This window comes from Delphinus delphis, chromosome 8 (assembly GCF_949987515.2).
Source record: "Delphinus delphis chromosome 8, mDelDel1.2, whole genome shotgun sequence".
NCBI classification, from domain to species: domain Eukaryota; kingdom Metazoa; phylum Chordata; class Mammalia; order Artiodactyla; family Delphinidae; genus Delphinus; species Delphinus delphis.
Window position 1 is genome coordinate 74,386,970 of NC_082690.1, and position 26,708 is coordinate 74,413,677.

A 26,708-nucleotide genomic window follows, 5' to 3' on the forward strand; every position below is an offset into this window, starting at 1 on the left:
CATAAGATGCAAATACACATATTCACACGTGTATTTACATACCTGTTCATACGCACTGACTCAGGCCCATGCTTTCAGCTTCCTCTGTTTACATGGTTCCCCAAAGAATTAGATATTTCCTCTATTTCTGCCTGAGGTGAGTTCTAGTAGGTTCTGTCACCATTCCTGCCAAGAGCTGATAGAAAGTCTGGTTCAAGCGATTGATTTCAGAGTCAAGCCCACAGCATTCAGCCTGTGAGGGAATGTCAGGCTTCTGAGGAGAAGCTCTTTCCTTTTCGTTGCTTACCCACCCCTTCAGTAAGGGTCACGCCAGACCTTTTTAATGGGAGGCGGTCATCTTTGTATTCAGTCAAGTCATCAGCTCAGCTAACAGTCCTGAGAAGGGTGCCAAGGCTTAGATAATGACTCAGCATTGCCTCCATGCTCAGCTTTTTATACAACTGTTCTCTGAACCGTGGAGGCAGCTGAATTGTTTGCCGTGAAATTTTTATCATGGCAGTCGCGCGAGTAGTCTTGAGGTGCTGCCTGTTCAAGTGAGTGTTCCCAGATTCTTGATCTGCATTTTCAGAATTAAAATACATGACTGTCTGATCACCCATCAGTCTCACCCCCGCTCCTTTTTTTTCTGGCTGTAATTATTTGAACGATTCAAAAACGTTTAACCTTTTCAAAAAATATTTCAAGATTTTTCAATGAGAGGAAAAACTCTTAATGATAAAGAGCAAATGTCTGACAAATAGGAGGAAGGAGAAAACGTCACGTGTGTCTGTCAAGCTGCGTCTTAGTGTTTATGCTCACCCTGTGTGATGTCCTTCTGGCTCCTCTGAGGTGCCTTTCCTCTAGGTGAGCCAAGTAGGAGGATGGAAAGAAGAGCACTGAGATAGGAGCCAGGATGCCTGGACTCTGCCTTTTATTCGCCTGTGAGTCCCTGGGTGGCCTTGGGACCTGGCTGCAGGCATAGCTGTTGAGTATGTACCACACGAGTGCAGAGACCCAGCTCATTTAATCATTCTCACAACTCCATGAGCTGGCTACCCTTTTCATCCCTGTTCTGAAGGTGAGCAGACTGAGGCCTAGAGTATTTAGGTAACTTGCTCTAGGTCAAGGAGCTGAGAGCCAGAAAGCTAGTGTCTAAAGCCAAGGCTGTCCCTTTAAGAGGGGCCAAGTGCTTAACCACGAAACCATCGTGACTCTAAATCACTGCCTCGCTTTGAGCCTCATCTGTAAAGTGAGGAGATGGGGCTAGATTAGAGGATTTTAGGAAATGGTTTAGGCTCCCTTCGTGCTCTGAGATGCTCTCTCTCAAGTTTATAGCTCACTGTATATGCCTTACAGCGCTCCCCCCAGAACCTCTCCACGTTAGTGATGGTACCAAGGGAAGAAAAGGGAGATAAATCACCTTTGAAAAATAACTCTGAATGAATCATAGTTACCGATTCAGCAGGCACACTGGACACGTCTATTGCTTTACACTTTACTGCTTTTATGTTGTCTCACCTGTGATTTTTGTAGCAGCCAGGGGAGGTCGCTGTCGTAATCCCCGCTTGAGGGCCAGACGCTCAACGAGGTGCAGTGACTTACTGAGATGTGCGTGGCTATCAAGTTACAGACTCCACACTGCAGCCAGCTCACTGTTCAGACTCCAAGTCTAATGTTCCTCCTAGCACCCAGCATCGTTCTAGACTTAAAAACTTCTCTTTATCCATTCGGCACACCCTGCCTGAGTGCCTGCTTGGCATGTGAGTTGGAACAGATCGTGTTCTCATGTGCACGCATCAAAAGAGCCAGTCTTAGCCTTCAGAGAGCTCTTAATCTAGCGTAGGAAAGATTTATCCATTAGATCGTATTGTAATAAGTAGGCATCAGGAGAATAGAGACACACAAGTAGGCATCAGTAGAGCCATCTGCTGGCCAAGGACTGGGGAAGGCTTCCAGGCCAAGATGACATGGGGACTGTGCCTGAAAGGTAGATTAGGAGCAAACTAAGGAAGAAAGAAGAAAAGAGCCCTTAGGCAGAGGGCACAGTGACTACAAAGACAAAACTTAAGGACAGGGTATGATCTGGGAATGGAGAGAAGCCACGTGTGGGTGAAGCACAGGGCAGGCCTGTGTGTAGAGGGCAAGAGTGGTAGGAGACAGGGCTGGAAAGGAAGGAAGGAAGAATCCCACGATGTAGGGCACCTTCTATCACAATTAGGACCTTAGACCTTATTCTGGGGGCAGCGGGAAACCATCGGAGCCCTTTCATCAGAAGGTGACAGGATCACATCGGCATCACCGAGATCAGTGCAGGACAGAATGGGGCGTGGACCAGACCTAGGAACAGTCTAGAACAGAAGTCACGGTTCACGTGCCTGCTTGGCTCCACAAAGGTAATGCAAATGAGTGGTTCAGGGTGAGTGGGACTCTGGTAGAGGGAACCCCACGCCTCTCTAGAGGGGGCCGCCACCACTTGTCACCAGCAGGCGGCGCCCTGCAAGAACGTGAGCTCAGTCCTTCCAGACTTGTTTCTACTGGGAGAAGGCAGAAATCCAGAATTTTTGTGAAATCTCCCAATTTTTAAATGTGGAAATGAATTCAGAAGCTTTAACAAAAATACTGTGGAGACCAATAAGAATCAGTCTGTGGGCTGCTTTCTGTACATGGCTGTTGCTGGCAACCTCTAGTCTGGAGGCAGCGTACCTGTTCACAGAGTGTTTCTAGGGCCTGGGCAGAGATGGCGAGAGCTTGGATTCTGGACAAGGGAAGGAGAGGAACACTGAGAGCGTGAAAATCCTTTAAAGGTCGAGATGGTGGGAATGGGGAACCGATGGTATCGGTAGGAGGGCAAAGGGGGGAGCGTGGATGGATGACGTGGGGTTATCAGTACACATCCACCACAGTCTGTTTTAGACAGTTCGCAATGCTGGCAAGCACTTTCTTCACAGGGAGTGAAATCTGGTTGAATCAGCTCAGGATGCTAATGAATTAGTAACGTTACACCCACGGTTATGTGTCTGCGTATAATTATGTGTTTGCATGGCACGCCAAAATATTCAGAGGTAATTATGGCAAGAGCACGTGGCATGAAGCAGTTGCCTCGATTTGCTTGACAGAAAAGGGCCTGGAGAAGGTTTGGGGAAGTACAGAGTTCAGTCAGGTGTTGAAGTAATGATCAATGAGACCTTTCATCTCAGAAGCTCTGAGCTCTGAATCAGACCTAGAGGACAAATGCACCTGCCTGCCACCCACTCCTCACTGGTTGTACGGTCATCTTTCCAGAGACGGCCGTGTCAGGAGGATCTGGGGGGGCCCTGGGGGCTGTCAGTGGAGTCATCTTCAGGCTTGGCTTGCTGGCATCGCTGGCTACTTAGAAGTGGCTCTTCGGCACATGTTAAACAGTCCAAACCATCCAGTACGCGCCAGCATTTTCCTGGCTAGCCCTAGCTCCCCGAAGGGCATGCAGAGAAGTGTTCTCCAGTGAAGGATTGCAGACCCTCCATTTGGGTGATGAATATTTCATCTTTTACAGTTCGGTGGCTTTCTCTGTTTCTAGGACCTTGCTCCACGTGCACCAGTGGATTATTTAGTGTCCGTTTGCTGGTCTGCTCTGTTCTAAAGCTTCTTGCCGAAGGAGGGGATGGTCGGGGCTGTGGTCGGGGCACAGTGGTCCGGATGTGCTAGTTACCCCTGTGACAAGTGTGTCTGCTCTGGTTTGTGTGTGAAGGTCCCAGACAGACACCGAAGGGAATGTTACTGCCGAGTCCAGCTCAGGGGGTGTGACCGTGGAGCCGAGCCACTACACCAAGAGTGGACAGCCTGCCCTGGAGGAACTCACTGGTGAGTTTGGCGCCTGGAAATTCCGTGTCTCTTGGTGGTGAGGCCTCCCGTGCAACCATCTGCTGGAAGGTCCCGAGCCCAGCTTGATGTGAAGTTGCTTCACTGTTGCCTTGATTGATGAGCCAGACAAACGGATTGTCTGTCTTACTACCTTCCTTCTCTTTCTTCCTTCTCTTTCTTCCTTCTCTTTCTTCCTTCTCTTTCTTCTCCTTCTCTCATGATCTATTCCGTCCTCCCCAGAATTATAAATAAGTTGTAAATAAGTCTTTTACCTGTTGGCCATTCTGTTTTTTGGTTGTTTTTTTTTTTTGCGGTACGCGGGCCTCTCACTGTTGTGGCCTCTCCTATTGTGGAGCACAGGCTCCGGACGCGCTGGCTCAGTGGCCATGGCTCACGGGCCCAGCCGCTCCGCGGCATGTGGGATCTTCCCGGACCGGGGCACGAACCCGTGTCCCCTGCATCGGCAGGCGGACTCTCAACCACTGCGCCACCAGGGAAGCCCTGTTCTGTTTTAAGGTTTGCTCCTCTTCAGTCATGTAGGGGCTCTGGACTGCTCGGATACTTCACTTTGAATCTCCTTGTTCACTCTTCAGATAGAGTTGCCTTACAAAAAGACTTGGAACTCTAAAATGTATTGACTTTTTCAAATTTCCTTTAAGAAGCACTGATTGAAAATTGTTCTGAGCACCCTCGGAACAGTTGGAAAGAAGATTTCAGCATGCTTCTTTTACCAAAAACAAATCTAAATTTTATTTAAATATAACCCAGACAAGGATGATTAAAGGGATATTATATCACATAAAAACATAAAATCTGCAATTGTCATATAGTTAATTCCACAATTATTTATTAGTGTTATACTGTCACATTCTTAATTTAAAGAAAAAAAGGTAGCATCAGAATTCCTACTGCAGTGTATTCCGAGCTACCACCTTCTCTGTCCCTTGTCCCCCGTTCCCAGCTCTGTGCCCTAGGTTCCAGCAACTTCTAACCAGGGAAGGGAGTGGTAAACCACATATTTAGCGGTGGCTGAGTTATTCTTCGCATATCTTACCACTTCCAGAGTTGGGTTAAAAATTGAATCCATGTTTAAAATCCATTTATTAGACTAATTATCCATGACCCCACCATATTAATAGCCACATTACAGCTGTGGAGTTGGTCTGCAGCCCACATGATCAACTCTTATACCCGTTTGCCCATTAGCTCTGAGTATTAATTTCAGAGGATCTGAGTGATTTCTCTCTTCTCTTCCGGTTCTGCTGCCTGGGCCCTGTGATGGGGCAGAGAGGTTCCAGGCCATTTGTCAATGATCCATCCTACAGTGGTTTAGGGCCCCATTTAGTGGTTTGGGATTGATTTTATGTTTCCTTCTCTCCCAGGTTTTAGCTCCCCTGCCTATGAGGACATGGATAGTGCAGGAAAAGGGCCAGCTCTCAGGAGAAGGGTGTGGAGTTTAATTACTACTCAGGTCTCCACACACATTCCAGATTGTGTTCGTATGTGCACGCATCAAAAGAGCCAGGCCGGTGGTTCAGAGGCCGGCACGGATCAGATGTGTGACTCGTGGAGGAGTGTGGCGTCGTGGCAGACGTTGGGGCTCAGTGAAATTCACATCTGAAAAGCAAAAGCGGCAGCCGGAAAACATTCCGCATAACAGTTAAATTTCACAGGGACAGATGGCAGCCTGTGATCTTTTCACTCCTTTATCTTTTTCTCCCCATGTCTCCTGTGCATCAGGACAGTAAACCAAGTGAGAGCTCAGAAAGCCTGAGATGCTGTCGGTTTGGGGACCAGAACCGTGCAGCCAGTCATGCCTGATCAAGCCCCCTTTGGTGTAAAGTCAGAAGATGTCAGTTGCTAAGGAAAATATCTGAATTAGGGTGACTTGTCTTTCCATTCAAGTAGTGGGACTCACAGGGGCGGCTGTAACACAGGCGGCTGTAAGTTAATAATTTTATGGAGACGCTGCATAGTAGCTTGTATGTATGAGGTCGAATTCAGCTTATGTACAGCCGATCCCTTGAAATGACAACAAACGGGTGTATTTAGGAATATGGCCACTTATGAGACTATTTGATCAATTGCTAAGTGCCTCCCCTTACTTATGCAAGTAGGTGGATTTTCCCATGGTGCTCTGTCATGTACATAGCGTTACACGTGAGTCCTGCATCTCAGATTGTAACGTTAGAAGGAGCAACGTCCACTTATTATCCAGTCCGTGAATCCCTTCGATCGTTCATTGATGAATTGTCTTTCAGTCTCTGCTGGAATACTTCTTGTGATGGAAAGTCTATTCCTTCATGAGGCAGCCCTTCCGTATTTTATTGGCGTTAAGTAGTAATAGAGTCTTTTATCCTTACCTTTCTAAATCACTGGATATAATCCAGCCTCACGGATATAATTTCCATTCTTTTCCATATAGCAGCGTGTCCCTTAGCCTCCCTCTTCCAAGTAAAAATCCCCGGTTCCATCCATGTTCCTCATGTAACACCCTGATATCCTCACCTCTGCTCTGTTTGGTCAGAATATGGTGTTCTGTCCATCATGGCCAGTGGCTTGAGGGAGGACTGCCCTTGGTAGATGCAGGGGAGTCACAGGTAGACATGGAATAGTTCATTCAGTTTTTAATTTCTCTGTATACGGGCTTTAAGGGCCCAGCCATTTCCACCAGGGCACGGCTGTGTGTTTATTTTGTTCAGGCTATGGGTTGGTAGGGAGATCTTACATTAGGGCCATCTTCCAAGCAGGTAGAATTGGCAGTTCAGAACATGATCACCTGAGCAAGGCAGGTGGATTACTGGTTTGTGTTTCTACGTTGCTCTTGGAATCTGTGTATGTAGAGCTCCGAGAGGAGCAGATGTTTCCTAGTGGGACCCCTCAGAGGGACACAGGACACTCAGATTCAACGAGCCCTCATTTTATGCCAGGCATACCACGTATCATCTCATCTGGTCCTCCTAACCTTGAGGGGGAAGGGGTTTTATCCCCATTCGACAAATGACATTTAGAGAGAATAAGTGACTTTCCTGAGGTCAAGTGGCTAGTAAGTGGCAGTGCCGTGATTCAGACCTTTACCTGTTGGAATGCAAAAGCTATCCTTTTTCTTCAGCCCTCTGTTGACCACACATCTTGTGGACAATAAAAATTTCTTGAGCATCTATAGATTTGTGTGGGGTTATCAAAAATAAAGGTGAGATACCACTCCACATCAAAGATCTTTGAATTTCTAAAGGAGAGTTAACAGGCAAATGTGTCATTCATAGAGACATGGATAAATACAGGCATACCTTGGAGATATTGCAGGTTTGGTTCCAGACCACTGCAGTAAAGCAAATATTGCAGTAATGCAAGACACACAGAGTTTCTGGCTTCCCAGTGCATATAAAAGCTCTGTTTACACTACACTGTAGCCTGTTAAGTGTGCAGTAGCATTATGTCTAAAGAAAACAATGTACAGGACTTCCCTGGTGGCGCAGTGGTTAAGAATCCGCCTGCCAATGCAGGGGACACGGGTTCGAGCCCTGGTCCGGGAAGATCCCACATGCCGTGGAGCAACTAAGCCCGTGCGCCACAACTACTGAGCCTGCGCTCTAGAGCCCGTGAGCCACAACTACTGAACCCACATGCCACAACTACTGAAGTCCACGCTTCTAGAGCCTGTGCTCCACAGCAAGAGAAGCCACTGCACTGAGACGCCCACGCACGGCAACCAAGAGTAACCCCCGCTCGCCGCAACTAGAGAAAGCCCGCGTGCAGCAACGAAGACCCAACTCAGCCACAAATAAATTAATTAAAAAGAGAAAAGAAAACAATATGCATACCTTAATTGAAAAATACTTTATTGCTAAAAAAGGCTAACCATCATCTGAGCCTTCAGTGAGTCATAATTTTTTTGCTGGTGGAGGGTTTGAAATTTTGGGAGAATTACCAAAATGTGACACAGAGGCACAAAGTGAGCAAATGCTGTTGGAAAAATGGCACTGATAGGGCTTGCTTGACACAGGGTTGCCACAAACCTTCAATGCCCGCGAAGCACAGAAAGCGAAGCACGATAAAACAAGGTATGCCTGTAAATATGGTTTTTATACTGTTGTGTGTGATTAAGTTAATTAATGAAGGTAACTTGAAAACTGGTGCCTAGACTTAGCTTCATAATAAATGTTCCCTGCAGGCCTGGAGCTATCCAAAGGATCAGTACCTTTTTGGCAGCCTTTACACAGATAAAATGTGGTCAGACTGGCAGTAAAAGATATTTAATTGATGGCCCAGGAGATAGATGCAGTTACATTCCTCCATGGCCATTAGGGGAAGGTAAAATAGATATTCATCACTGCTTTTGCTTAAAAACACATACATATATATATATGTATTTCAAAGAATTGGATGGGAAATGCAGGTTTGACCACTTTTTAGATAAGACAAAAATGCCTTCCAAATTTCTCTTGGTTAGAAGTGGGAAGAAAATTGAAAACACTGGCATTTTCAAGGGTAGAGAGTTTGCCATAGCAGATTATCTCCATATAATCAATCCTTTAATCCATTCCCCACCCTCCAGGCACCACCATGCTAGGAATAATCTAAGATCATCTGTCTCAGAAGGAAAGTTAATTCTATGACATTTCTTATAGAAATGTCTGTAAGAAATGCCTGTTGCACTATTAATGGCAGTTGCTGGAAGTTCTGCTTGGTGTCTGCTCTATATCCCACTTGCTGCTGCCCATGTGTACTGTGTTCTATATAGAGATTTCTTTAGAAATATTGCTGAGCACTTGAAATAGTCATCAGCTTTTAAAGACCCTTGGTTGTGGTCTTCTCAGCCCTCCTGAAATTACTCTGAGGGAATGATACGTGATTCCTTTAATCACTATTTTAGTTATTTGGCTTTTCCTCTCCCCCTATAAGCAGGCCAAACTAAACAAAATAGCCAGACAACCCAAAGCGAGGCTTCCCTGAGAGGGGACGTGGCTTCTAGCTTGTGTGTAGCCTGTTTCTCCTGGGATGTTTGTGCCAACTTGACCTCTCCGGGCCAGGTATTTGGTGGGAAATGTTGCCCAGGGAATAGAAGTCCCTTGTCCCCCAGAGAGAAGCCTGAATCTTATCGAACGATTCCCGCTCTGCAGCACCAGCTGGCGTGAGTTGAGTGCTTTTGGTGGGCGCTGCGCTCAGGGATCTCCATTTAGTCCCTACAGCAGTCCTTTGAGGTCAGCGCTGTCACTGTCTTCGTCTAGGACCGTGGAATCTGAAGGATGGAGAGAGAGGGTCAGCACCTATCCCGTGACCACTCAGCCAGGGGGTTAAAGGAGCCAGCATTCGAGATGACATAACACATCGAACAAAGAAAAAGGCAAACCTCTCTCTGGAGGAATATTCATGATTAATAAGTGCAGATCTTTTAGCCACTACAAATTAACCATCTGTAATGTCGGGCCAGTAGACAGCAGCACCTGTCACCCATGGGTGAGAAAACCAAAGGTCCTTCCTGGGCAGGGGTCAGACCTAATGTGTTCGTGGCTTTATTGGAGACAGTGTGAAAACGTGTTTGTCTCAGGCTCGGCACTTTGCATTTCCCGCGGCTAGACTTCACCTGTGCTGGAGGGACCTGCAGGGAGAAGAAAGACCTCTCTCTCTCTTTAGATTTAACCCCTTCCTTTGGGCACCTGTGCATTTATTCATTCACGCATTCATTCTCAAATCCTTTTCGAGCACCCGTGGTGAACCAGGCCCTGAGCAGGAAACGTGGTTTTGGTCACAGGCACAGTTGCTGTTCCCAAGAATCTCCCCATCTATCTGAGAACTAAAATAGCTTTAACCTTTGTCTCTCCAGGGGAAGATCCCGAGGCTCGGCGCCTGCGGACGGTGAAGAACATCGCTGATCTGCGGCAGAATTTGGAGGAGACCATGTCCAGTTTACGGGGAACTCAGGTTACACACAGGTATCTAGAGCGTGAATCACTTTCCTGAACCAGCTAGTAACTTGGTTTTCACATGGCTGCTCCTGCCACGGTGTGTTCCCGCCACTAGCCAAGTGATTTGGTTAATGACGGAATAAATAACCTTGATCGCCAAACGTGCTGGAATTCACCGAGAATGCCATACGGCATGCGGAAGTGTCAAGAGCAAAAATCCGTGGAGACAGATTCCTCCCCAAAGCAGACGGTTGCTAAATCCATTCCACAGAGGATGTTGCAGACCAGCTGCATTTAAATTTCCCTTTGCTTGCATTTTCCAAAACGATATGATATTATACTGTTGAAACGAGCAGGTGAACTGTGTTTGACCTGTGTGATAAAGTGAATAACTCGAATTCCTACCCAGTCTTCTGATCCCCAAGCGCTCTGTAACGTTGTTAGTCATGCACGTGTATAAAACACGTACAGAAATATTTATAAAAACGTAGGATCATGTTTAAACCATGATTTCGTTAGATGAACTCTAGGATTACACTGGAAACATTTATCAGTTTCTTTTCACTGTTGAGCAAGAAGGGGAAGAGGATGCAGCCGTGGGACATCCTTCGTGATTTGGGCAGAACCAACTTTTATGGTTTGTGTTTGGCCTTGATGATCGAGGTAAAGTCCCGGTTACCCCTGTGAGCTCCCGGGTCTGGGGGGTCTCCCCTGCTTCTCCAATTTCAGTCTCTTCGATAAATGAATACAGCAAGGAGACTGCTGGGCTCCACCCCAGCCAGCAGCTTCGGCAGATTGGGGTTAAGCACTGTGGGTTCTTAAAGAAGACCAGGGCCCGAACCTTAGGAGTTCCCAGTATAAGGAGAGTCAGGCAGGCTGCTTCCAGGATCAGAGGGAAACAAAAACAGATGAGGCACCAAATTGATTCTCCCAGAGACAAGTCCACTGGGGGTGGCTGGTGATGGCATGGAACCAGGTGCTGGACCCTGCGACTCTTGATTAGCTAAGAAACATCCCTCTTTCTACCATCATCACTGAAACTGATTAAATGTAGGTTACAGCAGTTTCGTGGATTTCTTGGCTTGGGCTAGGACAGTGATCATGACAGGAGGGAAATCTTCCATGCTTTCTTCTGCAGGAAAGACTCGCTGTCTCTGCTTAGTAAAGAGACCCCAGCGTGTCTCTGCATCTTGATGGTGTGGCGAGACCTGCAGGGCTGGAAAGACAGTGGACTGACTGCAAAAGAGTCTTCGGAGGGCCAGGGACGAGCTCCATCCCCTGGCAGTTTCAGACTCAGCTAGTTTCATGGGTCTCAAGCCCAGGCATCTACCACTCTTTTCTGGCCTTTTGCCCCCAAAGTTTGTCATTTTGGACAAAAGGTGGGAGAAGCAGAAGTGCGTGTGTGTAATGGGGGCGGGGGGGGATAGATATTACAGAGTTAGAAAATCAGGGCCCTCCCTACCTGCACAGTCTGGAGAGAGCTGAGGATGTGAAAATGGGATCTTAGGACCTTGGGAGTGGATGGGTACATCCTGCCTTTAGGAGAAGTGAGCTGAGATGCAGCATCCTAGGATGAATAGGCACACAGCTACCTTTATGCCCCATTATTATCAGTCCAGAGTTTTCTACTTCCTTTCCTGGGTTGGAAAGAAGATTCCAGAAGTTAAGATTGTTTATTTAAAGTAATTGTTAGGGGGTATCTTGTACCATGTTTTAGGGGAAAAATCTGTGCTGGGCTTCTCAGAATGTCACGTAGATGTGCAGCTTAGTCTTCATTTTTAACAGACCTACACTGGGTGGTATGTTGGTACCTTAGTTTGTTTTTAACTTATTTATTTTATTTTTGGCTGCATTGGGTCTGTGTTGCTGTGCGCGGGCCTCCTCTAGTTGCAGTGAGCGGAGGCTACTCTTTGTTGTGGTGCATGGGCTTCTCATTGCGGTGGCATCTCTTGTTGCAGAGCACGGGCTCTAAGCGCGTGGGCTTCAGGAGTTGTGGGTCACGGGCTCTAGAGCGCAGGCTCAGTAGTTGTGGCGCACGGGCTTAGTTGCTCCGCGGCATGTGGGATCTTCCTGGACCAGAGCTTGAACCCATGTCCCCTGCATTGGCAGATGGATTCTTTTTTTTTTTTTTTTTTTTTTTTTTTTTTTTGCGTTACGCGGGCCTCTCACTGTTGTGGCCTCCCGTTGCGGAGCACAGGCTCCGGACGCGCAGGCTCAGCGGCCATGGCTCACAGGCCCAGCCGCTCCGCGGCATGTGGGATCTTCCCACATGGGACTGGGGCACGAACCCGTGTCCCCTGCATCAGCAGGCGGACTCTCAACCACTGCGCCACCAGGGAAGCCCGGCAGATGGATTCTTAACCACTGTGCCACCTGGGAAGCCCAGTACCTTATTTTTTGATCCTCTTTTGTATACGGGAAGTATTTCATAATTCTAAAAAAAAAAAAAAAAAAAAAATGAAAGAGAATGTGAACTGCAAAGACTACTAGGCATATTGGGGTCTAACCCAAAGCCGGTTTTATGTTTTTAGCACATTGGAAACCACGTTTGACACCAATGTCACCACGGAGATCAGCGGGCGCAGTATCCTCAGCTTGACGGGCAGGCCCACTCCCCTGTCCTGGAGGCTCGGCCAGTCCAGCCCTCGGCTGCAGGCGGGAGACGCCCCCTCGATGGGCAACGGGTACCCGCCCCGAGCCAACGCCAGCCGCTTCATCAACACGGAGTCGGGCCGCTACATGTACTCTGCCCCCCTGCGGAGGCAGCTGGCCTCCAGGGGCAGCAGCGTCTGCCACGGGGACGTCTCAGACAAGGCAGGAGATGAGATGGACTTGGAGAGCATCAGCATGGACGCCCCCGGCTACATGAGCGACGGGGACGTTCTGAGCAAGAACGTGCGGGCGGACGACATCACGAGCGGGTGAGTACCTGGGCCGCCTCTCTTTTCACGGAGCAGGGGAGGCGTGGCCCCTGCCTTCTCTTCTGCGGGACTTATGGAAGTTCTCTGGGGGAGAGCAAACTGCCTTCCTCACGTCCTGTTCATTTTGAAGGCTGTGTGCCCCGGAGGGGAGCCTTCTGGGCCAAGAGACGCAGGGCTGCGCCGCAGTCCGGGCTTGGCAGTAACTCGCTGGGCAATTCCAGCCAGGCTCCACCGGCAGCCAGAGTGACACTTGACAACAAACCATATTGTGTCAGTCCTTTAAACCAAACCTGATGCTTAGGATCGAATCCAGACTCCTGAGCCTGGCCTACCTGGCCTACAGGATCTGGCCCTTACCTGCCTCTTAGAACTCATTGTCCTGTACTCCCCCTTGCTTCTGCTGCTGCAGCTGGTAATTCTTTCCCTCAGTCTCATCAAGCTCTTTCCTGCCTCAGGGCCTTTGCACTGTTTCTCTGCCTCGGTTCTATTGCCCAGATCTATTCCCCTGGTTCCTTCTGGCTGCTCGGCCGGCATCTCTTTGGAGGGGCCCTCCTTGACCCTTCAACTTGAAGTCCTTTATGTGACCTGCCCCAGGCCTAGTTTCCGTCACCGTGTCTTATGCTCATTTGGAAGCTTATCGCTGTTTGAAATTATCCTGAAGATGGGTTTATATTTTATCGTTTCCCCGCCCGTTCCTGCTTACAACAACAAGCTCCTTCGTGCAGGGAGTTGCCAGGCTTGCTCCCCACTGAATCCTCAGTGCCTTGTACATGTAAGAGCTTATAAACGTTGCTGAATTGGTGAGCACGCGGCTCGATGGATGAAGGAGCAGGCCCAACCTCCCTGTAACATGCGAAGTTGAGGCGAGTGATGAGATGATGTCTGAGCCGGGCCGTGACCATGTGTGGCCCAAGGCTTGGCTTCTTGTTTTTGCCACACTTCCAGATCACTGTGGAAGCTGAACGAGCATCCGTTTGCTCCACTTCCTGTGAGTTCTTCATCTGTGAACCCGGCTTGCCCAGAAGCCCTTCAGGACCTTCCCCCCCACCCCGTCTAACATTCTAATAGATAAAATTACAGATAAAAAAATTAGGCCTGATGATCATGCCACTCATTTTCCTGAATGTAATGATCAAGAACCCCATGGGTGAGTCAATGTTTTCATAATTTTAACAGTAGCTCGTTATCCTACTATGTGCCAAGCACTGTGCTAGGTGCTCTCTGTATACGTTATCTTCTTCTGTCCTCACAGCAGTCCTTTGAGGTAGGTGATATCATAATCCCCATCTTCTGGAGGAGTAAACTGAGGCTCAGGAAGGTTAAATAACTTGCCCAAGTAGTTAAGAAGCAGAGCCCAGGGCTAGTTCCTTAACCACCGAACTGCCCCATCTTGCCCAGCATTGTATTGCTGTGTTGAAATAGCACAGCTACTTGAGTTTATTTTAAAATTGTTTTGCTTAGTTCTACCTGTCTTACTAGAAGTGTTCTTTCATTTAATTAGAAGCTTAGACATAGAGCTGCTTTGGCTTTTTGCCTGTTACTTTTAGAACCATCCCATAGTGAAATCTTCAAAGACGGGAGCCACCAAACCCTTACGGAGTAACACGTTTCTGCTATTATCCAAATGGCTGGGAAAGTTAATGGCCTGAGAAATCAAATGATCCAGTTAACTTAGAGCATCATTTTGTGTCTCTAGTTTTACATGAACATGAAAACAGTAACATATACCTGTTACTAAAATTACATGTAATTTAACCTTTTATTATTCTTTAGAAGACCGTTGGTATTCAGCATGGCCTCAAGGTCATCATTATCACTTCCCACTGTGATATACTACCAAAATACTTAGGGATTATTTTGAGATTTTCATATTTTTTAAGAAAGTTTATTCTCTTGTCAGGTCAGTCTTTTAATAAATGAAGACGTATTTATTTTTATGTACTACTGACAGTTTCCACAAGGTGGAGACATTGAAACACCGTAAACTGAACCTTAGTGATGTTACAGTGAGACATTCCTAGTTTCTTCAGCTATTCAAACCAAAGGCTTTACCCCTGCTAAAAGGCACAGATGTTTACATTTCACTCTCTGCTTTGGGAAGCTTACATTTTTAGCAAGTGAGATAGTGCTTAGAGCAAGTGTAGATAGGAAATGTAAGCAAACACCCAATTACGGAAATTGGAGAACTCTGGTCTGTTTCCAACTCCCCCCACCCCAGCCCCACCAATTCCTTTTAATGTAGAAATTTACCTGCACAATGAGGAGAGGCAGCCCAGATGGCATGGAGCACTCCTTCTAGTTGTGACATTCTAGAGTGCTAGTTAAGCATGACTCCACACTGGAAATAACATGCGGGTTTCTGCTTTGAGGCCAAGTTATAGGTTTGCCTGTATGTGCAGAGTTCAGGGCACGCCATTTAATATCCTTTGTACTCAATTCTTTTTCCTTTTATAAACATGACAAGGTTGTAGATATTGAATGACTGGTCATTTAGTCTGTACTTCAGAATCTGCCCAATAAGTCATATTGCTGAGGCAGTTGGTGTAGTGGAAAGAAAACAGACAGATACCAGACAAGCTTGAATCCCGTTCTGCCACTCGCAAACTCTGTAACATCAAGCGCGTCATTTAACTTCCCAAAGCCTCAAAGCACTACAGTTAATTTGGTTTTTAACCTTCTACAATTAGATTTCTCTTTGAGGTTGTATCTAATTAATGGCAAGTATCTGATAAAGACACACAGTTTTCAGACAGGGTTTAGATGTCTTATCAACCTCAAAGGTCCCGGCGCTTGGAAACAATGAAATGATTACGGTTTTCTTCCAGATGTTTGTTTGGCTTGGTGGAAACAGCCTCGATGTATGAGTAATATATAAATCAGTATTGAGGCTCTTTGAGGAAAGTTCTCGTAAAAGTTTACAGCAAGTTTAGTTAGCAAGACTGAGGTGGAAGTAAATTCTAGTTTCTGTAAACGTATGGCCTTTGTTTTCGAAATGACAGGGGGCCTCAGCTTGGCAGAACAGCTGTTTTTTGATGTCTCCCGCTCATTGTCGCCTTTGGATACGATTGCACGTGCACCTGTGTGTATCATTCAGGTCTCCCTGAGGTAGGGCTGAAGTTACTTGATTTCCTTGGAGTTTAGCTAGGGAACTAATGGCACACGCCTTTGGTCTGTGTGTGTGTGCTTATTAAACCCTTCTATCGCACTTAGTATGTGCCAGGCGTGTTTACGTACTGTGCAAGAAATCGTCTGGCCTCACCACTTCATTTTATTAGATTGATAAATTGGGCTTCGGCTGTGGTTAGTGGAAAAGGAATTAAAGAAACAGACGGGGCTTCCCTGGTGGTGCAGTGGTTGCGAATCCGCCTGCCGATGCAGGGGATACGGGTTCGTGCCCCGGTCCAGGAGGATCCCACATGCCGAGGAGCGGCTGGGCCCGTGAGCCATGGCCGCTGAGCCTGCGTGTCCGGAGCCTGTGCTCCGCAACGGGAGAGGCCGCAACCGTGAGAGGCCCGCGTACCACAAAAAAAAAAAAAAAAAAAGAAACAGACGAAGATGTCTCTTACCAAGTTTTGATCTGTGAAGCCAGTCCATCTACTCATCTAAAAACTCAGGGTGCCATATGGTATAGAGTGAAATTAAAGGGACAGACTTAGTGTCCATATGTTCGGAAAGATTTTTTTTTTTCTTTTCAAAGGAGTCAGTGAGTTGTATAATGTTCCAAAGTATGAATATACCTCCCTTCCTGGAAAAAAAAAAAATGACCGTTCAAATTTAACATTAGAAGTTTCTCCGAGAGCCTTTGGCTTCCCATTGCCTGTGGGAATAGATCTCAACTTCTTAACTGAACAAGGGAGGCTGTTTATGGTCTTTCCCTCAGCTGCCCTCCCGCCTCCACCCTGTCCACATCCCTCCTCACACACCCCAGCTCCCCAGTGCCCTAGGCTACATGCCATTTGCTACCAAAGGCTGTTTCCTGCATTTGCAAAGCTTTGTGCCACAGGACCTGCCTCTTTCTCCCTGGAATTTCTTTCCCCTCAAGCTTATCTGACTGATTAAAAAAAAAAAAAAAATCCCAAACAAGCAAACAAAAAAAACACCTCCTCAGTGATGCCTTCCTGGACACCCCCTGTCAGTTAACTCTGTCTGATGCGTTTCTGGTGGTCTTGGTTCACACCCAACTTTATGTGTGAACCTTTCGCTTTGTGTGGGAAGTGTTTGAGAGGGAGCTGGACGGTATTGAGGAAAGAATATGGTCTTAAGAGGCAAGCAGATTTGAGATTTAATCTTGGCTCTGCCAAATGAACTGGAGCAAGTTTTTAACATTTGGGAATTAGAGATAGAACTTGAAAAACACCCGGCAGAGTCTGGGATGCACAAGAAACATCATGCACAATGTGTGCGTGTGCGTGTGCGTGTGTGTGTGTGTGTGTGTGCGCGCCTTTCCTCCACCAAACATGGAGCTCCCAGAAGGCAGATAGTGCCCATTATTTGTCTAAACTGAGACTAGCACAAGTAGGAATTTAATAAATATTTTGTGAATGGTCTATCCTTCATGCCAACCCTCACGGGACCCTGGGCTTGTATAACTTGCTACCACCAGCTGTGAAAGTCAGTGATTCTATTTACAGAACACTTGGAGAAAATCAATTTAGCCTCTGGTCTTTTTTTTTTTGGTGTTATGCATAGCTCCATCTAGTGGCAAATATAGGGTGTGATGCTGTGGTTTTGATTGCTTTTGACTCAAAGAGTCAAAGTCTTATATTGGTTTAAGACTCAGGGCTGGTGTTATTCAAGGCTGAGAGAATGGAGATTGTAGCAGTTGGATCATCTTTCAAATGTGGCCTGACCAGAAGTCTAGTGCAAGAGAGAACGTGGGGTTGTGAGCAAGCTGGTCTTCAGAGTTGGCTTTTTGATGGCTAAATTCTTCCCTGTTAGGTGTCAGAGATTACTCAACAGATACCACATGTGCCTGCTGGGAAACTTCATCCCTCAGAAGTTGAGGAACCCATCCCTGCTGAATTACTTGTAGCTCCATAAATATGTCATGACATGTCTTAGCTCAGGCTGCTATAACAAAATACCGTAGACTGCGTGGCTTAAACAACAGACATTTATTTCTCATGGTTTTAGAGGCAGAAAGTCCATGATCAAGGTACCAGCATGGTTGGGTTCTGGTGAGAGCCCCCTTGCTGGCTTGCTGTGTCCTCCCAATGCAGAGAGAAGCAGGTCTGGAGTGTCTTCCTCTTCTTCTAAGGGCACTAATCCCATTATGGGGCCCCACCCTGTGACTCATCAAACCCAGTTACCTCCCAGAGGCCCCACCTCCTAATACCATCACATCGGTGGCTGGGGGTTCACCATGGGAATTGGCAGGTGTGAGAGAAGCACAAACATTTAACCATAACAGAGTGTTTCAGGCTTCCGTGTATCATTTGCATGTACAGCACCCTGTGTTGCCTTTCCCATCACTGCCTGCCAGCTCACCTCCTTGAGTAAGCCTTCCCTGATCCTATCCAAACAGAGGTGGTGATTCTTTCTTCTGGCCTCTCATGGTACTTGATGTATTTGTAATAGCACCGATAGCACTGCATCGGAGTCACTACCAATATATATGTGTGTATAAAAGCAAACAAAGCGTCCATACACAATGTTTTTTTAGATTGTTTCAGTGCATTCTTTATGAGGGGAGAGAGCCCGTACCTGTTACCAGCTCTTAAAGGTCAAAGTCCAGTCTGTCTTAGCCGCTCCCCTATCTTCATGGCTAGCACAGTGCCTGTTCCATTGTAAGTGGCCAATACATATTCGTTGACTGAATGCTGCAGCTGACTTTCAGCGAAGCAAGACCAGTCACATGCCTCTGAATGAAGATGTGCCTCAAATTGAGGCCCCTTGAGCTTGATGCCCCGCCTCTGTGATCTTCCTTTCCTCGGCCCTGTCCTGTACACCAATTATTCCAGACCTGTGACTCCCTCTAGCCCAGTGAGCTGGACATTGACAGTGCATGTAAAGGAGACAGAGAACCGGGGCCACACACCATGGGAGTGGTGGGTGGAGGCAGAGGTGCCCTGTTTCTCTCTTCTTTCCTCCGGTGGCCATCATGGGACAAATGAGGGAAGCATTTCTCAAGTCAGTGCAGAGCACAGCAGGCAGCACCAGGAGTCCACAAGGCAGTAGCGATAGCACGAAAGGCTCTTTCTTATCTGGTGAATGTTTCTCATGGTCTTTCCAGGCCAGACCTGAAATAACCTTGACAGGCTGTTGTTGTTCCTGGCAAACTGATAGGAGAGGAAGCCAAAATACTCCTTTCGGCCAAAAGGCAGCCAAGATAAATGATTTTAGGCAAGGCTGTCCTGAAAGGCACAGAGTCATGGCAGGGTCCAGCCGGGTGTGGCGGGCACCTCTGGGATTTGAAAAAGATGGGCGCTTGTTTCTCCAGGTTGATCCCCCTGAAATGATCTTGGCTTGTGAGGCTCTTGGAAGGCTTGGGAATTCCCGGTTTCCCATCGGCCACTGGGCGGGTCTCAGGGATGTTTGGAAGGTGGAACCATCATGGAAAGGTAGAGACTCAGCTCTCTAGGCAGACAGACCTTTAGGGCCTTGGGCAAACCACTTGCCCCTAATGCACTGCGTTCCTCTTACACACACACACACACACACACACACACACACACACACACACACACACACACACACACACACACACACACACACACACTTTCAAAAATACAGTGGTGCTCCAGCATGAAACCACAGGTCCAGGGTAACCCAGTAGTTTTGTGGTGGGGCTGGACCAGGTCCCAGTTTATCAGCCTTTCCATTCCTCTCTGCTTCCCTTGGTGTTTCCTCGCTTCCCCTGGTGATTCATACATATCTTAGCGGGGTATGAATTCACAGACACTAGAAATAGTTCACCCTGTCTCATATTTTCCTTGGTGTTAAATATCGCAGGCCAACCCCATGACCTCCGTTTCCCTCAGCAGCTCTCTGGGTGGAGTGAGTGAGCACAGGGGGTCGGGCAGGGGGCAGGATTCATTTCCCCAAGTGTCGCTGAACAAGTGCCGGCTTCCCCCCACATGGCTGTGATGTCATCTGACACGGGCCGTCCGGCTGATTGATGGCTCTGGTTACCAGTATCAGTTGTCCCCAGTGGCTGGGACAGCATCACTTGTACATGTCTTCTTCCCATCTTCCCTGCATCGCAGGCTCCCTTGATTTACTGAGTTTGGGAAATCGCTCAGCCCTTATCGGCAGCTGGGCAGGCGGTTTTATCAGAGGAGAAAGAACAGTTGAGCTAACGGCATGCTGAAAGCAGAGAAATTCTCCAGCCTCCCCAAGCCTGCTCACGCCACTCACTGTTGGTGAGTTAGCCTGAGCAGGCAGAGAGCAGGATTCCGGAAAGGTTTCCTGGAGAACAGCCCCCTGGAGAAATGAAGTGTGGTCCAGCTTTGACATGGGCAGCCCAGACCGTTACTCGTAATAGCAAATGTTGGCTTAGTAATTTGTGGGGAAGAGAGAAAAAAAGGGGGCGTCTTGTCTTCTCAGGAAACGGGGCTTAGGCCCCGACTTCTTGGGAGTTTTCCGAGCTTGCTTCGAGATTTGAATCTCTTCCAACTCCACCCCACCCACAGCATCTTCAGGGAAAGAAGGGGAGAAGGGAACTGAAGTGAGTGCTTTGGGAGAAGAAGACCGTACCTCAGGCCCTTCTGAAGTGGCCCCTGAAGGGGATGCTCACTGCCTGCTCGCCCATCCTCAGTGACATCCTCCAACACACAGGCTGTCCTGGAGCGGGAGACTGGAAACCCTTCCTTTGGCCTGCCTTCTCGGGAGGCTCCAGGCAAAAGGCAGTAAAATTCCATTTAAAAAGCGTTTACTGGGCTTCCCTGGTGGCGCAGTGGTTGAGAGTCCGCCTGCCGATGCAGGGGACGTGGGTTTGTGCCCCGGTCCGGGAGGATCCCACATGCCGCGGAGCAGCTGGGCCCATGAGCCATGGCCGCTGAGCCTGCGCGTCCGGAGCCTGTGCTCTGCAATGGGAGAGGCCACAGCAGTGAGAGGCCCGCGTACCGCAAAAAAAAAAAAAAAAAAAAAAAGGTGTTTACTGAGTTTGTTGTGTACTGGAGACTGTGCTAAAGACAGTAAGACCAAAGGAAATTAACAAGCCCCAAGAGCCCGAGGTCCTGACAGCACAAGGACGCTCGCAGAACGGGGAGGTAATAGGTCAGTGTAAGAGCAGGGAGTTCCAGAGACGGTTGGAAGCAGTGCCTGTTGTGGGGACGATGAGGGGGAGATAAAGGGCCTACTGTGAGGTGGGGGCATGGGAAGTCCAATCTGGCTGCCCTGCTCTGGGCTGTGTGTCCTGGAGCACGTTCCCTGTGCCCATCTCAGAGCTGCTGTGTGGTTTCCGTGAGCTCACGCCTGTGAACTTGGCCCAGAGCCTGGCTGCATGGACAGAGCACTCAGCACTACCACAGTATCCACCACCGGCAGCTGCTACAGCATCTTCAGGACCTGTGAGCTGGGCCTTGAAGGATAAACAAGAGGCCTAGGTCAAGAGCAAGGGCATGAAGACAGGTGGGTGTGCGGCGTACAGTTTTATAAAAATGGTGCCTGGGCTGGGTTGAATGGAGATTCAAGACGGGAGCGGGGGAGCTCAGGTCAGAAGCTCTCAGAGTCCAGGGAGTGGTGACACAGCTCCGGGTAAAGCCGAGGCCCTGGGAACGGGCACACGGAGTTAGAGAGACTCCTTACGTTAAACTCCGCCTGACCTGAGGCCCGTTGGACAAGGGGCATGGGGGCACCGGAGAGTCAAGGCCAACTCCCAGGCTCTGGCCTGTGCCGATACTGGCTGGGAACAGTTGACGTCTGTCCTCAGCACCCTCTTGGCACCACCCCCTGCCCTTAGATTGTCTCAGGCCTCCGGGCCACCCCCGGACCAGGGCTGGCTGGCTGTCCCAGCAGAGTACGTGGCAGCCTCTGGAGTGTAATCCCCAGGGCTTTAGGAAAACCCCATTCCCACAGCCTCCCGATTCTGGCCCTGGAGAAGCACCGGGCCCAGTAGGGAAGGCTGCCCCGTGCTCAACACCTAATTCTAACGCAAGGCAGGTGGTGATAAACGTTCCCATTGAGAGGCAAAATGTGGGCTGGGGGTGTTGGTCTGACCATAACACAGACCCCTGAGGGAGGCTTTTCTGTTCTCACTTTCTTCTTCTGGGAAGCAGGCTTCCCTCATCTGCAAATGAGAATAATAAAGCCTGGAGTTTCAGTGACTGATTGAATGAGGTGACATGTGCACAGTGCTGCTGGACCCTTCCAAACCCTCCTCATAATAATAATGCTGCTGCCGGGATTAAATGGGATATGATGTACATGTAATGCCTAGTTCAGAGCCTGGTGCCGGGTAAAAGTACTCACTATATGTCATTCCCTTCTACCCTTGCTCGTTCCCAAACCCTAGTGAGACATCTCCTTATAGTGAGTGGGGTTTGAAATGAGGCTGTAACTGACATTCACGTGGGAAATAAGAATCCCCCTAAACGCTGCAGCCTGCATCCACTGCGCTGGGGTAGAGAAACCTGCCGCAATGAATCATGTTTAGCCAGGTTGTCCTTCCTCTGCTTCGCACCATCTGGACCATCTGCTGTCTTGTTGGAACAGACTTCCTGCCCTTCACAGGGCTCTTCATTGGTAGCCCTCATCAACAGAACACACAGCCGCTTTGGCCTTCCTCAGATCAGCCCCAGGTGTTCAACCAAGGGAAATTCCGCCTTAGGTCCATTAATCCACGCTGCAGAGAGACTCTGCATTTTAATGACTGAAAATCAACAAATATTTAACAAGTGTCTTCTCCATCCCAGGCTTTGCTCCGGGGTATCTGCGCCACCAGGGAAGCCCAGTAAACACTTTTTAAATGGAATTTTACTGCCTTTTGCCTGGAGCCTCCCGAGAAGGCAGGCCAAAGGAAGGGTTTCCAGTCTCCCACTCCAGGACAGCCTGTGTGTTGGAGTATGTCACTGACAAGATTTGTTCTCAGGCTGACCATTTGGTACCCCTTCTTTGGGGATCTCACTTTTGATCATTATAGGTCCTCATTAGGAGGGACCGTGAGCTCACGTTTACCAAAGGGTGCTTACGTATCCAGGAAAGACATATTTCAACTCTGTAGCTCTCGATGGATGACGGAGAATAGGGGCTAACGTGTATCACACACCTTCTGTGTGCCAGGTACCTTACATAGCCCTTCAACTTTATAGGATGTTTTCATTTTACTGATAAGAAAAATGAAGACCCAAGAGGGTAATCGTTTACTTCATTGTTTTTTAAGCCCATGGAGGAGAGAAAAAAGATGGCTGCCATTCTGCTATGTCTTTCCCTTTGTGTGCAGGAATTTCAGCGTGATCGTGGTGCCTTTGTTGCTTTGCTCTAGCTGGGTATTTTCTGCTTCTCTCCAGACACCCTCTCTCATAGAGTCTGCGGGCTCCTTTTTCACTACTGAGTGCTTTGCAAATGTCCCTTGAATGGAGAGAACTATGTCACAGGTAGACCTGAAGGTCCTCTCTTTTTCCTGTTCAGCCTTTGCATAGCTCTCATCTAGAAAACCCAGTCATATTTATCTTTATCTTAAGCATATAGATCACTGACAACACCCTTTCCAGCTCTTTTTCAAGGGCCAGCAGCTACAGAGTGGCTCGACAGATTTATGATAGCAAGGTTGGAGGATACCAAGTTCGAGTTGAGGTGAAGATGAAAAGAAACATTTGGATGAGGTTGGGAGTATTCTGGCCCTGAGACAGTAAGCCCATGTTGAAAGACTCAAAAAAAAAAAATAATAATAATAGACCATATGTGCCTGTACTCAGATCAGGATAAGAAATTTAAGTTTTGTTGGCAACTCATGATCCTCTCATGATGCTGCTCTGGAGCCGTGGTGTGATAGAGGAAACTTTAGACTCGTGGTCAGAAGACCTGACTTCATATTCCTTGCTTGCCAGCTGTGGACCTTGGCAAATTTGCTTCCTTTTCTGAGCGTGTTTCCCACCTGTTCAGTGGTAGCCTGCCTCTTAGGTGTTTAGTGAGAAAGAAAGGAGATAGTGTTTCTAAAGTGTTTGGCACATATAGAATGGTTGTTCCTTTTGGGCTTTTTGGCATTATGCATCTATTTGCCTTCCTACTCTTTTATCCTACTTAGAACACTATTATGATGATGTAATGCTGTTTCTTATTCTTGAGCACAATAGCTAGATATCTGCTAACTGGGTCAGAGTCCATCTGTGTATTAGGGTTCTCCAGAGGAAGATAGGATGTTGCATCTCAAGTCCAAACACAGCCTGGAGGCAGAATTTCCTCTTCCCTGGGAACATCTGTCTTTTTTCTCTTTCGGCCTTCAACTGATTAGCTGCAGCCCACCCATATTCTGGAGAGTAATCTGCTTTACTCAAAGTTTACTGATTTAAATGTCAATCGCCTCTAAAAAGTACCTTCACAGCAGTATCTAGGCTAATGTTTGCCCAAGTGTCTAGGTCTCACAGCCTAGCCAAGTTGACACATAAAATTAACCATTAGTCTGCCAGCAGACCTTGTTGTATGATCAGTAGAAATGAGTCATCTGGGCCAGGAGGCAGCTTACCTGTGGTCTAGAGACAAAGAACAACACAGCTTGTAGAAACATCTGTGAGGGCTCAAGGCTAGTGCAACCCCCCCTGATATGACAACAAATCATGATTCTGTGCATGGCTTGGAAAATCATCACATCCCTTCCAGAATCCCCAGGTCCTAATAAGAAATCTCCTGAGAAATGGAGGTTTTAACCTTTCCTCTTAACCTTGAAATAACTACAGAGTTAAACAGATACCCTGGCATGATACCTCTGGAGTGCTGATGATTTTTGAGACCCCGAAGTGAAATAAGGTCAGAGTCTAAGGAGAGGCCCATGACTGTCTCCAGCATCTTCCAGCTATAAATCAAGCCCACATTCACCTCTTGATCTTGGGACAAGAGGGAGATGGGGGTCTGTGGTTCTCTCTGCTGCATCGTTGGAGTCCATGTCCCAGTTCCCAGAGCTTTGTGCTTGTAATCACCTGGTCATCTGTTTTGAAATGAGAAATTTCACATACTTGAGCAGTGAAGTTTAAAGGGTGAAGTCAGCTCAATTTTTTAGAAACATGGGACAGAATAAATGTGGTCTTGGCTCTGCTGAGATGGGAAAAGACCACAGAGAAGTCGACCAACAGTGCCTGCTAGCACGTGTCTTTTTGCCTGTCCTGCAGTAGCGGTGCTGTAATTCACAACAGCTAAGTTGCCTTGGGATCTCTGTCATGTGCTGGGCACTCTGTTGAGCTCGTGACATGCATTGTCTCACTTACTGTTTACATCAGTTCTTTGAGATAAAGGCTGTTTTTCGTCCTTTTTTATGATTGAGGAGACCAAGCTCAGAGAGGTTAAGTTACTTGAATGGGTCACACAGGTGGTAATGTTACCGAGTCCAGGCTTGTACTGCTCATGACATGACAGGCCAATAAATTGAGAGACAAGTTGTTGGGGCAAGGAATAGTGACTCTGTTTGCAAAGCCAGCAGATGGGAAAGATGGCAGACTAGTGTCCCAAAGAACCATCGCACCCAAATTAGAATTCAGGCTTCGTTTATACTAAAAGAGAGGGAGTGTGGTTGGTCCTTGCAAACTTCTTGGTGTCAGAATCCTTTGTTCTTGCAGCTGCCCATGTAGGTCAGGTCACGATGTTCCTGTAAACCTCCAATAAGACAAATGTTATGCTCTGTTCTGCAACTTTTTATCTCTATATGAATGGAAAAGTGTTATACCTTTAAAGGTCAGAGCCTTGAGAACTACCCTGTATACTTCAGGCAATTGGCAACATTCTTAACTTGTAGCAAAAACAGTAGAACACCAAGTAAAAGAAACAGATCCAATATGGAGTCTGATTTGTTCTTCCCTATTACAGTAACAGCTGGAACCAAGTGTTTAACTGGGCTGGAATCCGAGCCTGTGCTCCAAGAACTCTGTAGTATGGCTTCTCCCTGTAGCTCTGATTATATGGAAGGCACGACCAAAAGGGAGGAGTGGGCATCTGTGGATATTGGAAACCCTGGGTCTCCCCTATGCCATATTAGGGAGCATTAGGACTATAAAGAGAGATGGAGGGCAGGGTTCGAAGGGTAAGGCTTGGAGGGCTGAGTTGCATAGAAACTTTGAGAAATACTTGGCCAATGCTTGTGCGAGGACCAAGGAGGCTGGCTGGGGAGGGGGCAAAAGCAGATACTTTTATTTGCCTCAAAAGCATTATTTCATGTTTCATTTCAATTAAATATCACAGGTCTTGGCTGTAGCTTTAGAAACACTTGCATCAACATTCTCCACGTGCTGGTGCGCAGAAAGTGAGCCGAGGCAAAACTGGTTCTGTGTGTCTTGGAAACAAAAATCAATGAGATGGTCAGAGTCAGGAAGGTTCAGAGCTGGAGTCCCCCTTGCAAGGTGATTTCTTGAAGCACCTCACCGCAGCCTAGCTTCTTGTTGTAAAATCTCATGAAAGTGGAGATTTCCATCGCCGACTGTTTCCAGCCTTTGTTGATGTGATACTGAATTTCTCCAAGGAAATTCTAGTCGTGTCGCCTCCCACCCACTGCGAACCCAAACAAAACACACAATTACAAGCTCAGCGCCACCTGGAGACCCCAGAACCATGCACGGCAAGTTAGAGCTTTATTAAGCGAGTGACTTTTGCCTTATGCTGGGGGAGTTGTTAATTAAAACCATTCACCCGTTAAGTTGGGAGAGAGGGAGGGAGACAGAAATTGAGGACAGCTAACAGACTGGTTTCCCTTCCGCCTTTGCAGGCTGGCGTAGCTATTTTAGACACGGACACAGACTTTACGCTTGAATAAACCATGCTCCAGAGGTGTGTGCAAGGTTTCCTGGGAACAGTTTCCATTCAATGCCCTGCAGCCAGGCCTCCTGCATACAAAGAACCCACCAGCCTCTGACCAAGTATGCATAACAGTTAATAATAAGGATCATGGTGGTAATGACAACTACCTGTTATTGTTTAC

The 26,708-nt window shown here is 47.6% G+C and overlaps 1 protein-coding gene across 1 annotated transcript in view; it reads left to right on the forward strand.

The window, feature by feature from the left end:
- NAV2 (neuron navigator 2) overlaps window positions 1-26,708 on the forward strand; it is a 401,022-nt gene that overhangs the window by 231,112 nt on the left and 143,202 nt on the right. Inside the window, exons 11-13 of the mRNA XM_060019685.1 lie at window positions 3,707-3,819; window positions 9,647-9,755; window positions 12,260-12,649. Coding sequence (XP_059875668.1) covers window positions 3,707-3,819; window positions 9,647-9,755; window positions 12,260-12,649 — 612 coding nt within the window. The remainder of the gene's footprint in view (window positions 1-3,706; window positions 3,820-9,646; window positions 9,756-12,259; window positions 12,650-26,708) is intronic.